We start from the raw sequence: 16,271 nt of genomic DNA on the forward strand, positions 1-16,271 counted from the left end.
AGTCCACATCACAAATATAATATTTCAACAACTATTCAATTGTTCACCGCTCGGGTCCAGCCTATCATTACAATTCCTGGTTGTACTGGTGATCCAGAACATACCTCCCAATATACACTACCACAGCCAGGACAATTCAATATATTCAAAGATATTTAAAAAAAAAAAAACAATATTACAATATGTTAACGAGCAAAAAAATAGTTTGCATAGTTTAAAAGCCATGTTGCATTATTTATTACGATGATTACCATAAATATAAAATATACGAATCGTTACATAATAAGCTTTTTATAACCTACTTTAGCCTTAAGCTCTTAAAAACTACGGAACAAGCATATTACTTTTATCTTAATTTTTTTATTTTACTAAACTTTATTTTACCTTATAATTAATTACAACAATAATAATTATATGTATTTCAATTATCATTTTAAACTATTCAGATTCCTCGAATATGTTGCAGTGGATCAAATGCAAACGGCTGTTCAGACATCTCGTCCACTGCAACCAAAAGAAATCAACTTTAAAAATTGTAATTGACAAATATTCAATTTCTTATAAAGAATTTAAAATTTAAATGATGTAAGATATAAGCTGAAATTTGAAAAAGTAGGCTCACAAGATGTAAACTATTACCGAATGAATAGTTATTGGGGTTTTATGAACTTATTTTTGGTTAAGATTAATATGGAGTTCAGGAAAATGGATGTAAATCAAATCAAATGAATGCTCAGATTTGGTTCGAAACTTAAAAATTCGCGGTAATAATAAATTATAACTTTGCATCTATAATTTGCGCCTATACAATTTAAATGAAATCAGTTTCCGATCATACCGGCACTTGCAATGAGTTTCAATATTCCCCATGAACATCTATATGTGGCATGCTTTGCAGTGGACAAACCATTGATAAAATTTGTGTTAGCTGACCCTTTTTTAGTATACAATATACTAATTAGTTCTTTATCTATAACGATATACTTCTATTTACAATCAGTTGTATGGCTAAATGACGTTTATAGAGTCAGAAAATTGCAGTCAAACTGTAGCATTGAATAGAAATTTGATGAGAGGATATTATATGACTAGCTAGTTTCTCTTATTGAAGCAAAAATGTGTTTATAGCTGAAAATTATATTTAACTATATGAATTATTTGTACAACTAAAATTTCAATTACACCAACTTTATCGGAATTTATTTATTAAGTAATTTATTTTAATAAATTAAAAAATAATTTAAAATTTTTGAAATAATTTTGAATATTCAATTGCATTTAAGTATTTTATTTGTTAAGTATCTTATTAATTAGGTATCTTATCTTTTATTTTTAGCAATTTAACACAAACGTGTATCTAAATAAATAACTAATTTGACATCATCAAATTTCAAAATGTTAAGAATTAATACTACTGATCATTAACTTAACCATTCTTAAATAAGTATTTGAGACTTCCAGTTTTTTCTAATAATATGCTTATTCGAGGATGATGCAAAAAAATGATAAATATTTTATTGCGATATATGGGTGTAGTTATGCGCATTTATCAATTAGGTAATTTATTTAATGATACCTTTCAATAATTTCCAGAATTATTTGAAAATTTTGCTAATTTTATTTATATGTTATTATACTTTAATTTGGTATAGAACAATTTAACTCAAACCATTATCCAAATTGACATTAGATCAAATGTTAAGAATTAATACTACTGATTGCCAACTCAATCATTCTGAAATAAGTGTTTGAGCACAGACCGATTTTTTTTGCTAAAAAATATGTTGATGACAGTAGAAATTTAAAAATATGCTGATGGAAGGTTGATTTTAAGAACTTATTGTGATAAATATTTTGTTTTAGAACACTATATTTTAAATACCTTCGTCATCTTCTTCTTGGAAGGGTATTCCATCGAGTTCGTGCAAATGAGGCATCAGTTTACGTACTCGTCGCCTGAAATCCGGTATATCTGCACATGGACAATTTGCAAGGAATATGCTTCGGAGCTCCTCGCACAAAGTCAAAAAACCCAAAGTTGATATATCTCGGACACGATTCCTAAAAAATAATAATTAATAATAACAAATAATTTAATAGCAATAATGAACAAAAAAGAAAGAAAATTGCCACTCTCAACACAAGAAAAATGTGCAATCATTAATGTACATTTATATTAGTGTATAATATATAACTATAGCATAGTAATATAACTAGCAAACCCGACAAACTCCGTTTCGCCACCAGATGGTTTCGTGTTTGTTTTATATTCGAAAAGGAAAAATTTGATTTTATTATACAACAGTAATGAATTTATTTCGATTACAAAAATGAAGTATTTTTTAGTTGAACTTCTCTAAGTAAATGAAAGTGAATCCGCAAATTATCCGTTTCATTGAAGTGCTCTTTGGTAAACCACATTTTTTGTTTTTTGGTCTGACGTTAACACAAACAAAGCGGATGGTTTTCCAACTCGTGAACAGGCAACGTATAACTGCCCATGTGAAAAACAATGATTTTCTAAATAATCTATTTGAAATTTATCCCGCAAACACTAAGCCGCATTGGACTTGCAACTTGTTAGTTGTCATTGCGAACGCAAGGCGAACTGGAAATTGCAATCGTTTGAAGTCAAACGGAAGACCAGTAGGAATCATTGGTATGTCACCAAATCGCCAGCAATCATTATTCTTTGCGGCACGAATTGCTCGTTGACTTAACCAAGCATAATTCTGATAATTCTCACTAATGTCATTACTCGAATTTTTAATTACGGTGCGAGAAGTTCCAGTAGCTTGCATTAAAGCACGATGCCATGCACCACTAATTTTCTTAGCTATAAACCTTGCGGAGCTTGAGACCTTTCCAACGAATGCAAAATTGTCGAAATCGGTTTGTGCGTTCTGGAGTTATATCGTCAGGAAGAAAAACCCGACTTGTTTTTATATATATGTAGATTTATAACAAGGCAGCAGGGCGCTGTCAGTTTTGTGCGATAGAAAGAGGAAAGAGGGATCGATTCATTCTGAGATCGACAAAGACTTTGAAATCCGGTGTTTCAAATCGCGGCATATGCTGCAATCTCTCAATTCACGCTGTGATCGCTAGTCGACTCTGAACCCGTTCTTCCAAAGTCAACACTACTCACCACACCATGCAACATGCAACACACAACACACAAAACTGACAGTCCTTCTTCAAACTTGAAGAATTGTTCATGTTTCTTTTGGACCTTTCCAAATTTTCCTTGAATAATCTGTTCAATTCTCGATAAATTGATGCTTTACGAATCAGAAGTATTTTTATATGCTATTTTTATCTAAAAATCGGAGAGGATTTTACACATGGCTAGTCCAACATCACAAAAAGCGATTGTAACAATTACTATCATTACTATTGCAATTATTTAATGAGTCAATTTCAAAATTTTCCATTGTGACATTGTAGTCTTTTTAAATAAATAAATGTTTAAACAAGTAATTTATTTTATTCTCACCCACTGAGGTCGAGGAGTTGCAGTCCCTCGAGACTTACGACACAAATCACGTCCCGGATTCGATTTCGTGCAGCGTACAATTTCTCCAGAGTTACGGGAAGACCGTTTGTTCCGTCCAACGAATCTAAACCACAATTGCTTATATTCAGCAATCTAAAAATATAATTCAAAATAAATTAGAATTGTCTTATGTACTCAATTAATGAGATTATTTGATTTCTGATTCATTGGACCTATTTCTGTAAATTTTAACACTGACTAGACTTTGCCATGAACTAGTAGTGTGCTGCGATGAGCTATTCTATGTTAATCGCTTATCTATATTAATTATTCATCTATAAACATTTTATGCTCTATTTTTAGTTAACGCAATCAGAATATGAAACAACCTGTGAGTTATTGTGATCATTTAACTAAATTAGATCCCTAACTCTTTATGGTAAGTCTTCTTATCACTTTGTCTTTAAGCTAATTCTGGTGGTCAAATTATTTGCAAATGATGAATTTATAATATTTCTGTTATGCACGGCTAAAATAAAATTTTGCAAATTATAAAATGGAATTGGTGAATCAATTGTTTACAACATTATATAACCTATTAAAAATATATTTTACAAATGTATTTTCGTATATATATTTTAAAAAATATTGTTTTAATTAGATGTTTATGATTTCTATTTTATATTGATTTTTTGCTAAAAGATCTAACTTATATAGTTACGATTGGTCTTCAAAACTATATGAAGTAATGTTCAAACAATATTCATATTTTATTAACTCTTCGAAACAAAGTTCTTTGAAATATTTATATTGCCAAAACAATCATTATTATGGAAGAAAGGTTAGTTGATCCATTTTTAATATTATCAAAACAAACTGAAATATCAAGTTTAAGAACTCTTTTATTCATTTATGATATTATCAAAACTCATAATTTTAATTTTTTTTGCTAATGACTATAGTATAACATGATTTTATTAGCAGGTTGTTTTAGTTTTTAAATAGAGTATTTTTTCCTACTTAACTATGTGAACAACATTATTTGAAATATTTTTAATGCCAAATCAATTTATCTATGGGTAAGTGCCATTGATTGCGTTTTCTATATAAGAAATTTGATAGATTTGATCCATTTAAAGTATTACTGCAACAATCTTTAGTATGATTATATTATTTTATATTAATGACTTTAGTATAACATAATTTTATTAGCAGGCTTAAAGTCGTTTTAGGTTTTGATTAGAGTATTTTTTCAACCGTAACGACTCGTGTATCAGTAATAGATAACATAAATATAAATATAATTTATAATAAATATCATATAATAATATCAATAATTAGTTATAAACCAAAACCCAATTTTTATATCAAACAATCAATCAAAATCTGATTTAGAATCTGCACAAATCTTACAACATTCTAAATCGATGTTATATTTAAGAGCGACATACATGTTCAAGAGCAGATAACTACAAATCTGCATTAATTTCAATATATGTTTTAAATCTAAACAAATCTGCCAATTAGCTAGAAAAAAACTGATTAAAATTTATTTTCAAGATGAGTCATTGACTAAATAAAAGATGCACTTTTGTTCTTATCGTGGTATCCAAGAATAATTGTTTACATGTCATATACTAAATAAAGACTTTAAATATTTTATAATATTTAGTAAATTTTATATTATATATATATACATTACGAGTCGGGTCAAAAAATTGCAAATATTTCGCAGATAGTCTCGATAAAATTCAATTTTGCCCAAATCAACAATTTAAAATTAAATTCTGGCTTCCAGTATATGAACACAATTTTCAACGTTGATTCTTAATATTAGTGTATTATTATCTACTTACTTAAGGTTGACGAGGTCACATCCTAGGTCCCTGATGGAAGTCATCCTGGACCCTTCCAGAACCAATTCCTGAAGTGCAGGCACGTAAAGGTGCAGACGCTGCAGAGACACATCGCGCGATGTGACTCGCATTGTTACTCGGAGCAACGACTCCACGTCCTTCTCCTCACCATTTGCTTCGGATGCACAAATTCTCTGCTGCAGGAGGAAAATATCAGGTGAGGGGCATTGGAAATAAGAAAATTTATTTAGTAATAGATGCGAAAGACTCAAATATAAATTTTAATTTAGATTTGTTTAATGCAATATTGTGTAGTTGATAATAGTTTGACCCAGTAAAATATATCGTAATATATCTAGAGATCTCTATTAAACATAATACATATTATCTATTTCTTATGTAAATTTACAAAATTGATATTTTTGTTTGTTTGTATATATCTTCTATATATATAAAAATAAGTCGGGTTTTCCTTCCTGACGAAATAACTCCATAACGCACGAACCGATTTCGACAATTTTGCATTCGTTGGAAAGCTCTCGGGCTCCGCAAGGTTTATAGCTAAAAAAATTAGTTGTGCATGGCATCGTGCCTTAATGCAAGCTGCTGGAACTTCACGCACCGTAATTAAAAATTCGAGTAATGACGTTAGTGAGAATTATCAGAATTATGCTTGGTTAAGTCAACGAGCAATTCTTGCCGCAAAGAATAATGATGTACGCGCACTGAATTTCACCATTCAATCAAAAATTGTTGGCGATTTGGTGACATACCAATGATTCCGACTGGTCTTCCGTTTGACTTCAAACGATTGCAATTTCCAGTTCGCCTTGCGTTTGCAATAACAAGTCGCAAGGCCAATCGCTTAGTGTTTGCGGGATAAATTTCAGATAGATAATTCAGAAAATCATTGTTTTTCACATGGGCAGTTATACGTTGCCTATTCACGAGTTGGAAAACCATCCGCTTTGTTTGTGTTAAGGTCAGACCAAAAAACAAAAATTGTGGTTTACCAAAGGGCACTTCAATGAAACGGATAATTTGCGGATTCACTTTCATTTACTTAGAGAAGTTCAACTAAAAACACTTCATTTTTGTAATCGAAATAAATTCATTACTGTTGTATAATAAAATCAAATTTTTCCTTTTCAAATATAAAACAAACAAAAAATTTCTTCATCTTTCTCATGAAACCATCTGGTGGCGAAACGGAGTTCGTCGGGTTTGCTAGTTATTATATAAACAAAACCTGATTCTGGTAAGTTGATGGATTATGTGAATGAATAAATACATAAATCTATTGTCTTTTATTCTCAAGTCAAAAAACTGTTTTAAAACCTAATTTGTTCAATAAATTTTGAAAGTTGCAAGGATATTGATTTTTTGAAGTAAAACTTCTATAGGCGCAACTAGGGTATAAATCCGTACAAATGCAACGGAAGTGCGTTACGGCAGATAAGAGTCGAAAGCCAATGATTTTTCTCGATGATTTCTCATTTCTATACGAGTCGAAGACAGATATTACAGCTGTAATTAGATTATATCGCCAGCGAAAAAGTGAAAAAAAAAACAAGCAGTCAATGAATGTATGTTAATTTTAATTACATGAAGTTCTTCAAACACAATTACATGATGAGTGAAGTTGCGAAAACAATATTTGTTTAGGCGTTGTTTAACATAATCCACTGTGGGAACGAATATTATAAAATTTATTAATCAGCAATTAATTCATTTTTCTAAAGGTTCATTTCTAAATGCTAAGTACAATGACAAACCGATCATATCATATTTGAAGTATGACTTTAATTACATTATTACCCATAATCGGTATCAGAACCCATAGTTGCAAAAACAATTTTTGTTTAGGTGTTGTTTAACATAATCCATTTTGTGAACAAAAATTAAAGAATTTATTAATGAGCAATTACTTCATGCAAATCATTTATTGCAAAGACTATTTAAAATTGATCAGTTGCATGATTTGTTTTCTTTACCCATCTGAAAATTATTTACTTAGCAATAAAATACAGTGCTTTTCATATGTTTCATTAACGATAAATACAAATTGTATAGATTACGAGACAGTTATGTGTGTGATATCCAAAAATACATGTTAATAAATTTTAAGCACCTATTTTTTATTAAAAATTTTAAAAGTGCAGCTTAAAAAATGAATTTAAAAAGTAGTAAAATACTATTAATATGTAAAGAACGTAGTAGCCACATCAAAGACTAAAATTTATAGAAGCTAAATCTTGAAACAAAGACTTAATATTCAACAAACAACCTAATATTAAATTTTTTACCAAATACGTATGATTATATATTATATAAGTCTGAAATAGCACTAAAATTTGCTTAACTTACCAGTAATTCATATAAAGTCGGTTCAAGAGGACTAACTAAACCATATCTTGTATTGACAACGTTTAAATTGGCCATTGGATCTCTTAGGCGTGAAAGTCTTTGCAACATTTGTTCCTGGTCACCTCGATCTTGATCTGGAGGTTCTCGTAAGATCCTCTCCAATATATCGAGATTATCGTCCTGGTTGGACGCAGAAGGTTGATTGTCCCCATCAGGACCAGGGAGCACCATCTGGGGAAGAGATTGAAAATATTAGAAGAAAAGATTGAAAATATTAGAACAAAATCTCAAAGGTTAATTCACCATTATATAAATATAATTCAGTTGATGTTTTAATAACACACTTTTAGTGAAGAATATGCCAAAGTATGTCAAATAATAGAAAAACCTTTCAGTCGATTTTACTGAAATACATATCACTAGCAATAAATTTTTTTATGATATTTTAATTATATATTAATATTCTTCCAATTCACTTATATTCAAAACTTAGCATTCATGTTCTTTCGAAAGAATGCGTCATAAAACCCATCTAATCGATTTTAATGAAAAATGTGCAAAATAAAAGTATTTTTAATGTTAGTACTACATTTGTATTTTTTTATAACATATACTCACATTTACTTGTTCGTGCCAATTAATTTTATCAGTATGTATTTCTCCTTCGTTTGCAGGAAAATGACTGACATGTTTGATGGTTGTTCATGGTGACCTAGATAGATGCATTATTGACCAAACAAATGTACTTCTATGTATATAATTATATATTTTCATATGTCAAATGATGTAATTTTTATAAGAATATAGCGTATTTATTTTGCCTGTTTTCAGGTCGAAAATATTGTAATTTTTTCACACATAACTAAAAAGGAGAACCTCAGATTTATTCCTCTGGGATTCTGATGAATCTTTGTTTGGTGATAGAGTTGATAGTTAAAGCGAACACCTTAGAGTTAGGATTTATACAACCGACATATCAGAAAACCAGTTTTAGAATTTTAATTTTACGAGAAAACCGGTTTAAGCCGGTTTTCGAATTTTATATAGAAAATAATTTTTTGCTCGAATATTCTGTAATAACAAAAATTAATCCGCAAATTTAGTGCGACTTAAAGCAGTATTTGACTAAATTTATTTATTAGTCAATTTTATATTATATATAGTAAACAAAATTATTTCAATTTTAATTAGTGAAACAAAAAAAATAGTTTATCTGGATTAAATAACTGAAAATAATTATTTATTATTCATGCATCATTTCCACATATAATAATTAAAATATTTTTATGATAGTGAAAGAAAAGGTTTCAAATAAATAAAAATAATACATTTTTAAATACAAAACATTCATTAAATTAAAAAATAGATACATGTTGATACATACATTAGACAGAAGATAACACAAAACCTTATAAACCCATGATATGATTCCAAATGTTATCGAACCCATATGATTCCCGTATTCCCATATGAATCAAAACGCTTGCATCTATCTTTTATATTTGGTTATTTTTGTCATTTTCCATTTATACAGTGCAAACTGACTTTTTCTACTAAAAAACCGGTTTTCGAATTCTATAATTTTGGTCAACAAACCGATTTTTAAAACCAGTTTTTGAAAACCGACGAGCCCTACTTTGAATATTATAGATGTTCACGCCAAATTAGACGTGACAACGTTGCACTCATCTTTCTCAGAAAATATTGCATTTTGCAACGACGCATAGACAATTCGCATCTCAAGATTCAACTACGAAGGGTCCTTCTAGGTACCTGAAGGCGGCACATAGGCATAGTCTAGACCCGGTCGCCAAACTATCAGCATTCAAATACTCCTATATTATTTCAATACTCAAACTATATCATACAAACAATGTAAAGTTATATATTACAATAAATTAGTGCAATCTTCTTGTTACTAATTAATCTTCACAATTAAACGGTCGATAGAGCCACTAATTCTATCTGGTCCTTGAGCTTACAACTTCAACAAAAAAACAATAGGCCTATGGAAAGTAGTTCGGTATCAACTTTATCACCATGCAAAAATGCATCAAAATTCCAGGCGAGTAAACTTGAGGTTTATCTCGTTTGTTCTTTCTTACTAACATGGAGAACCTCAAGTTTACTTTTCTGGGATTTTGATAAATCTTTGTATGGTGATAAGGTTAATAGTCAAACTGAACACTTTAAAATATTATAGGCCTATGAAAATTGGTTCGGTATCAACCTTATCACCATGCAAAAATTCATCGAAATCCCAGGCGAGGAAAGCTGAGGTTCCCCTCAGGTTTGCTCTTCTGGAATTTTGATGATAATAGAGTTGATAGTCGATCCGAAAACCTTAAAATATCATAGGCCTATGGAAATTAGGAAATTAGTTTGGTATGAACCATATCACTATGCAAAAATTCATCAAAATTCCAGACGAGTAAATCTGAGATCCCCTTGTTAATTTTTTCTTTCTAATAATTAGATGGATACCTGTATAGAAATTTATTTAATTATATATATATATATATATATATATATATATATATGTATATATATATATATATATATATATATATATAAAAGATGACTTTCCTAAATATTATCTTCCATTTTACCTGGTACTAAAAATTTACTAATATAAACTACAAAATAAATAAACTTTTAATATACATCAGTTTATTTCCTATTTTTGAAAACATGGTATAACATATCAAATTGTATTTACAATTACAAATATTTTTTATACAGTTAAAATCATTTCTTTGGAAATTACACTAGAATTGACAATATTGTTTTTATACAGCACTCACATAGGCCATGTGCTTCTGGGTAATACATAGGTGAACGGTTATATTAATCTGTGCAATTTTTTATTTATTAATATAATTAATATATATTATTTATACAAGGTAATATTTACAAGCGATATATATTTTTAGAATTTTGATAATATTTTAAAAAACTGTTAAGTAAGAACTTGCGCGGGTTGGATGTAACAATTGAAAAAATTAAATAAAACACGAGATAACACTTTTTCTTGCAAAAGCTATTAAATATTAAAAATAAATTTAATATTAAAATATTAAAAATATCGTTTGTTAATTATTAATAATTTAGGAATAGAAGTTAGGAAGTTTTATAACGGTTTCAGATTTTTTTCACTATTTGACTTAATTTACAAATCAGTGGTTTCCAACCTCTTCGTACCGCGATCCTTTGTTCTTTGAAAAAATAATGCTGCCCTTGATTTTTAGAACAATCTAATTTTAAAAATAGTCAATTGATATAATTTATTGATCAGGTTACAAATTAATATAAAAATTATGTAAAAATAATATTGATAAATTTTTGAAAAAAACGTTTTTGGTTTAATTTTTTGGAATTAATATTTGCAAGAACCTTGCTCCCTTAAGGGGTCAAACCCCATAGATTAGAAACCAGAATACTGAATTGCCTTAAAATATTTTTTATTACGAATTGCGGTATTCAATAATACAAGTTTATGCTTATCATTAAAAGCACGATAAAAATAGATCAGAAATTGTCTAATAAAGGCTTTACAATCGTTGAACGATGTTTAAATAAAAAAAATGGCATCCAAAATGTTATATTAAAATATAATAGGTTTTACAATTCAAAAGTTATTAATTTTTAAATCCAAGAACACTTTAACCTAAGATCTGGTGTTCAACCAATAAGTTAACTATTCATATTTCATAAATTAGAATTACTGATCTAGATTCATATCCAACATTATTGTGCATATTTCACTAATTATCATTAATTAAAATATTTTAGTCAAATTATATCATTAGCACACAAACGTATGCACTTTGTAATTCACCAAATAATTAAATTATTAACTAATATATTATAACAAATATATTTTTTATTATTTGGCAAAAAGCTGTGCGCATCGATTTTACATTGTGTATTTATTTCTGAGATTATTCCGTGCATTTATATTAATGATAGTTATGTGTGTTTCTGATCTATATAAAAATTTATTCAAAAGATTAATTTTAGAGCCAGTATATACTAATTTAATGATAATATCTTGAAATTGGATTTTATAGTGTATGATTTTGTTGCATATTTAGCTACGGATGATATATTTATCACAATTTTATTAGTGTTTTACACTTACATATTTACAATGATAGAAAGCGATTGAAAAATGATTTTATATATATATATATATATATATATATATATATATTATATAATTTAGAGACATCTTCAGAAAACAATGTCCAAAAAAGATCCACAAATTATAAGCCTGTATTTATTAAGATCAATTTCAAATAATTAGTTCTATTAAAGTGATACTTCTTTTCAGTAGCAATCTTCTAAATATTTTTGGGAAAAAACATTTGGCATTAACATGAAAAATAATGGTTGGTTAATTTATACATAAATGAAACCATTACATTTTAGGCTTAGATACAAATCTTAGAAAATTTATGCTGAAATATACTTTAAAAGCGTATTACATAGACTTTAAAGCATAATTTTGACAAGATAAACACTATCTATATAATAAATTAAAATATATTAGAATTTTACTAAATATATTACTTTTTACTATAATTATGTACATTATACTATTTAAAATTCTGCAGACATATATTAGTTATATATAATCCACAAATAAAATATTATAAAATTATTTTTTTAATTTGGTTAATACATATTGCATATTAATAAATAAATTTAAGACTAGACTGTATTCAATAGAAAATTTCCATTAAATATAGATAAAAAAATATATTTAAAATTTAAAATTATAAATATGATTCCGTTTTGATTTGAAAATGTTGAAATACAAAATAGTAAGTCGTGAGTAAAAAACTAAATAAAAATGTAAGTTCTTTCTAGGTCTCCAAGAAAATATAAAATATTTTTAAGTTTGCATGATGTAATGAAACTTTCACGATTTACAAAATATTTTAAAATTGTCCGAAAAACTTCGATAAATAGGTTTAAAATAAGAACTTAAAATAACTCCCTGCATAAATGATTGCAAATTAATAAAATTTTAAAACAATTTCAAATTTCAAAATCAACATTTTTGTTAAATTTGTTTTTAAAGTCATATTACTTATGTAAATATATACATATTTTGATAAATCGTCAATTTGTGTATTTTAATGATAGTTTTGGTAAATTTACTATTATTTAGTTTAAAAAAGTGATACCATATAAATGACTATGATATATACATATTTATTTGAAAGATTTAAGCACATTTAGATAGTGAAATCGGTAAAATATTTTACATTGAAAATTATTATAAATAATTATTTATATTTCTCTGTATATATATATATATACATATATATATATATATATATATATATATATATATATATTCTGCTCTTAAGATACGTTCTATAACTCCAGTGGAACTTTATTTTACTTTAAAAAATGTTGATATAAAATAATGCTAATTTTAATTAAATGTTCCATTGTATCCTTATGATTGTTTAGAGTCATTTATAAGCTGAGACTTATAAATAATTATTTTATAATTTTTTTTTTGCTATAGAACTATGTATCAAAAATGTTCAATGTGGTCTTCCCATGATTCGAAGCATTTTTAATTAAATTCCATTTTATTTTAAAACCAATATCAGCGTTGAAGTTATACATTTAAATAGTTAATAACTACGCCTTTGGTTCATTAACAATTTTTGATAAATATATTTACAATTTCCTGCAGATTGCAATATGATCAAGTCAACATCCTCTGTCCTCAGAGAATATTTTAAATTAAGCTACTTAACTAGTCAAATTTTACACTTTTCTTACAAATATTTCGTGTAGAACAAACAGCACATCGAAGCCGGATTAATAGAACTTTTCTGATTAAACTTTGTTTAAAAAATTTGTTAACATGAGTTGGAGGCAGTGCAGAGATTTTCAATTCCGAGCTTTTTGATCGGATAAAATATGATGATATATTGGACTTAGGAAGATTATAGTACCTGAATGGAAGAAAAGACAAGCATATAGTAGATATAATAATTGTAGAGGATATTTATATGCACTTGTGTAGTAGAAATCATAAAATATTACAGTTATACAAATTAATAATTAATAATTGCAGCAAAATGTTCAGAATTTTAGTCATTTATCACAAGTAGATGTAAGATGAATAAATGATTACTGAATGAATTTAACTTATAGTTTTCACCACATGCAGTTTTAATAGTAGTATATTATATATATATATATATATATATATATATATATATATATATATATATATATATATATTATATATATATATATATATATATATATATATATATCAATATATATATATATATATATCAATGTTTCAGATTGATCTAATAATCTTAACCAGTTATCTTTTAACCTTTCTAAATTTTCTTAACAAATATCCTATTCCTGATGCTCTTTTAAATTCACCTTTAGACACTTTTGTCTTCTAATTTAAACTCAATTGATGAAGCTATCGATATTTATCATAATACAACATTTAAACAATTGATTAATTAATTCATTAATTTTTCTTTATTTCATAAGTTTTTTGTATTATATTTAGTTGTTAAGGTGGTCGGTCTTCAGTAGGTATATAACAATGATTTATTTTACAAGACTTCATTATAATGAATTAATTATTTTATTAGTTTTTTATTTATTATTCAATTTCTTTACAATATACCTATTAATTTTTTAGTTAATTTTAATCATTTCAAAAATAATATTTTCAATATAAGTAGTTTTTTATAAAAATTAGTGTTCACACATTTTTTCAAGTATTTTTGTTCATTTTTGTCAAATTGAGAAGTATTTTTACAATATAATTACTTTTCAAAGAAATTTTAGGTAATTTTATGATAGATTTTGTTTAACAAATTTATAAGAATCTTTACATTATAATTTTATTTCTTTTTCAACAAATTGTTAAGTACTTTTACAATATAAGTATTTTGTTTCACTAGTTTTTAAGGTGTTTTTATGAAATGTTTAACAATTTTATAAATATTTTTAAATTATAAGTATTCAGTTAATAAATTAATAAGCATTTTAACAATAAAAATTTTGTTTAGTCAATTTATATTATATTTAAATAATATTAGGTTATACAGATTTAGTTTTTTAAAAAAAATTAGAAGTATTTTTGCAACATAGGTATTTAGAAATATTTAGATTATAGGTTTTTAGTAGGTACCTTATATCGTGTTTTTTTAATTTTTTCTAATAATATTATTTTTAAGTCATTGTAGATTTACTCTATGAATTATATAATATTAGAATAAATTAATTATAAATATGCTTTTAGCAAATATTAGAAAAAATAATTAGTGATAGATTAGGTTACCGATATCACATACTAGTTGTTTTATTAATCCATTTGAAGTGATAGATTTTTATCTTTTTATTTATTATTATAATTTTGGTTATTTACGATGTATTTGAAAACATAATATTCCAATATATTATAATATAAATTTTAAAAACTACAGTATCCTGATTTGATAAATTTACTGAAAAATGCAATGTTCTGTAGGACAAATTGTAAATTTTTTAGTTAAGGATATGTATTATGTAAGTTTTTATTATAATTTTAATTGAAATACTGTTGAAAGACAAAGATATATGTTATTATACATTATTATTAATATGATTTTTATTTTCAATATGAATTTTTATTTTATATATTTAAAATTGTCTTTCTAACATTATTTTGTATTTTTATGATATTGAATAGTTAGTAATTTTAATATAGTTTGTAAATTTGTAAGGCTGACACAAAGTAGTGAAAAACGAGTTTTTTCCTTATTTTGCTGGACAAATGCCCAATGCATATAGATTTTATCATATAAATCAATATATATATATATATATATATACAAATATATTAATAAAAATTTATATTACTTACAAAATAAGAACAGTAGAGAGCCATCAAAAGCTGCAAGCAAGGCATCAGCATATTTGCAGAGTTCACTGAAATAAAATAATAAATCTAATAAGTAATTATAAACATACACGCACACACACACACATATATATATATATATATATATATTATATAAAGATATATTTTTATTATAACTGGATAAAAGTAAAACTTTACATAACAGCTAATCAGACCGTCTGAAACAAATCCCTTTCACAAGTGAATTTTTAGGACTCATCCATATTCAATTAATAAAAATATCGTTTGTAATTGGATTTGAAAAAGGGTGTAGCGTTGAATTATTATTAAAATTCGTTAACAAAGTCTGAAAAAGTTTTTTTATTTAAATTTTCCGTCTGGCTGGGCAATCGTGAGTTCTTTGTTTGTTGGATAATTCATTTTTGTATATGTATAGAGAAAATCAATAAAATAAGTAACAATGCCAGCTATAAAATAACTTTTGATGAATTTATGCTATTTTAAACTGAGATTTATAGTGTTATTAAAAATATAGTATTGCATTTTATTTCAGTTTAAAAATTAAATCCTGAGGAACTGTAACTGATCTGGAATCAAATTTTCAAAAATCTTAGAAGATTACTGCTGTTCTTACAAATTCTGTCAT

The 16,271-nt window shown here is 26.5% G+C and overlaps 2 protein-coding genes across 3 annotated transcripts in view; both read right to left on the reverse strand.

Moving 5' to 3' along the window:
- Positions 1-442: 442 nt before the first annotated feature.
- LOC113385051 (leucine-rich repeat-containing protein 56-like) lies at positions 443-9,513 on the reverse strand. The gene is made up of 7 exons (XM_026622857.1): positions 9,493-9,513; positions 7,720-7,950; positions 5,353-5,549; positions 3,497-3,649; positions 1,883-2,061; positions 839-934; positions 443-504 (listed from the first exon to the last, which is right to left on the reverse strand). The coding sequence occupies exons 1-7, from the start codon at positions 9,511-9,513 to the stop codon at positions 443-445; spliced, it is 939 nt and encodes a 312-aa protein (XP_026478642.1).
- Positions 9,514-13,108: 3,595 nt separating this feature from the next.
- LOC113363403 overlaps positions 13,109-16,271 on the reverse strand; it is a 197,838-nt gene continuing 194,675 nt past the window's right edge. Inside the window, exons 7-8 of one of the 2 annotated variants that reach the window (XM_026605902.1) lie at positions 15,629-15,693; positions 13,109-13,700 (exon numbers count right to left, since the gene is read on the reverse strand). In XM_026605902.1, coding sequence (XP_026461687.1) covers positions 13,692-13,700; positions 15,629-15,693 — 74 coding nt within the window. In that variant the 3' untranslated portion in view covers positions 13,109-13,691. The remainder of the gene's footprint in view (positions 13,701-15,628; positions 15,694-16,271) is intronic. The other variant, XM_026605903.1, reaches the window with a different exon arrangement.

Source organism: Ctenocephalides felis, unplaced genomic scaffold (assembly GCF_003426905.1).
Source record: "Ctenocephalides felis isolate EL2017-DRISC unplaced genomic scaffold, ASM342690v1 CF-g0.4_SCAFFOLD_00845, whole genome shotgun sequence".
Lineage (NCBI taxonomy): Eukaryota > Metazoa > Arthropoda > Insecta > Siphonaptera > Pulicidae > Ctenocephalides > Ctenocephalides felis.

Excerpts from the sequence above, each read along its gene's own strand:
- LOC113385051 (XM_026622857.1), bottom strand. The coding sequence starts at position 9,513 with ATGCCTATGTGCCGCCTTCAG. Across the intron at positions 7,951-9,492 it reads TGCCTATGTGCCGCCTTCAG|ATGGTGCTCCCTGGTCCTGA; the intron begins GTACCTAGAAGG and ends TCTCTTCCCCAG. Across the intron at positions 5,550-7,719 it reads CGACTTTATATGAATTACTG|CAGAGAATTTGTGCATCCGA; the intron begins GTAAGTTAAGCA and ends TTCCTCCTGCAG.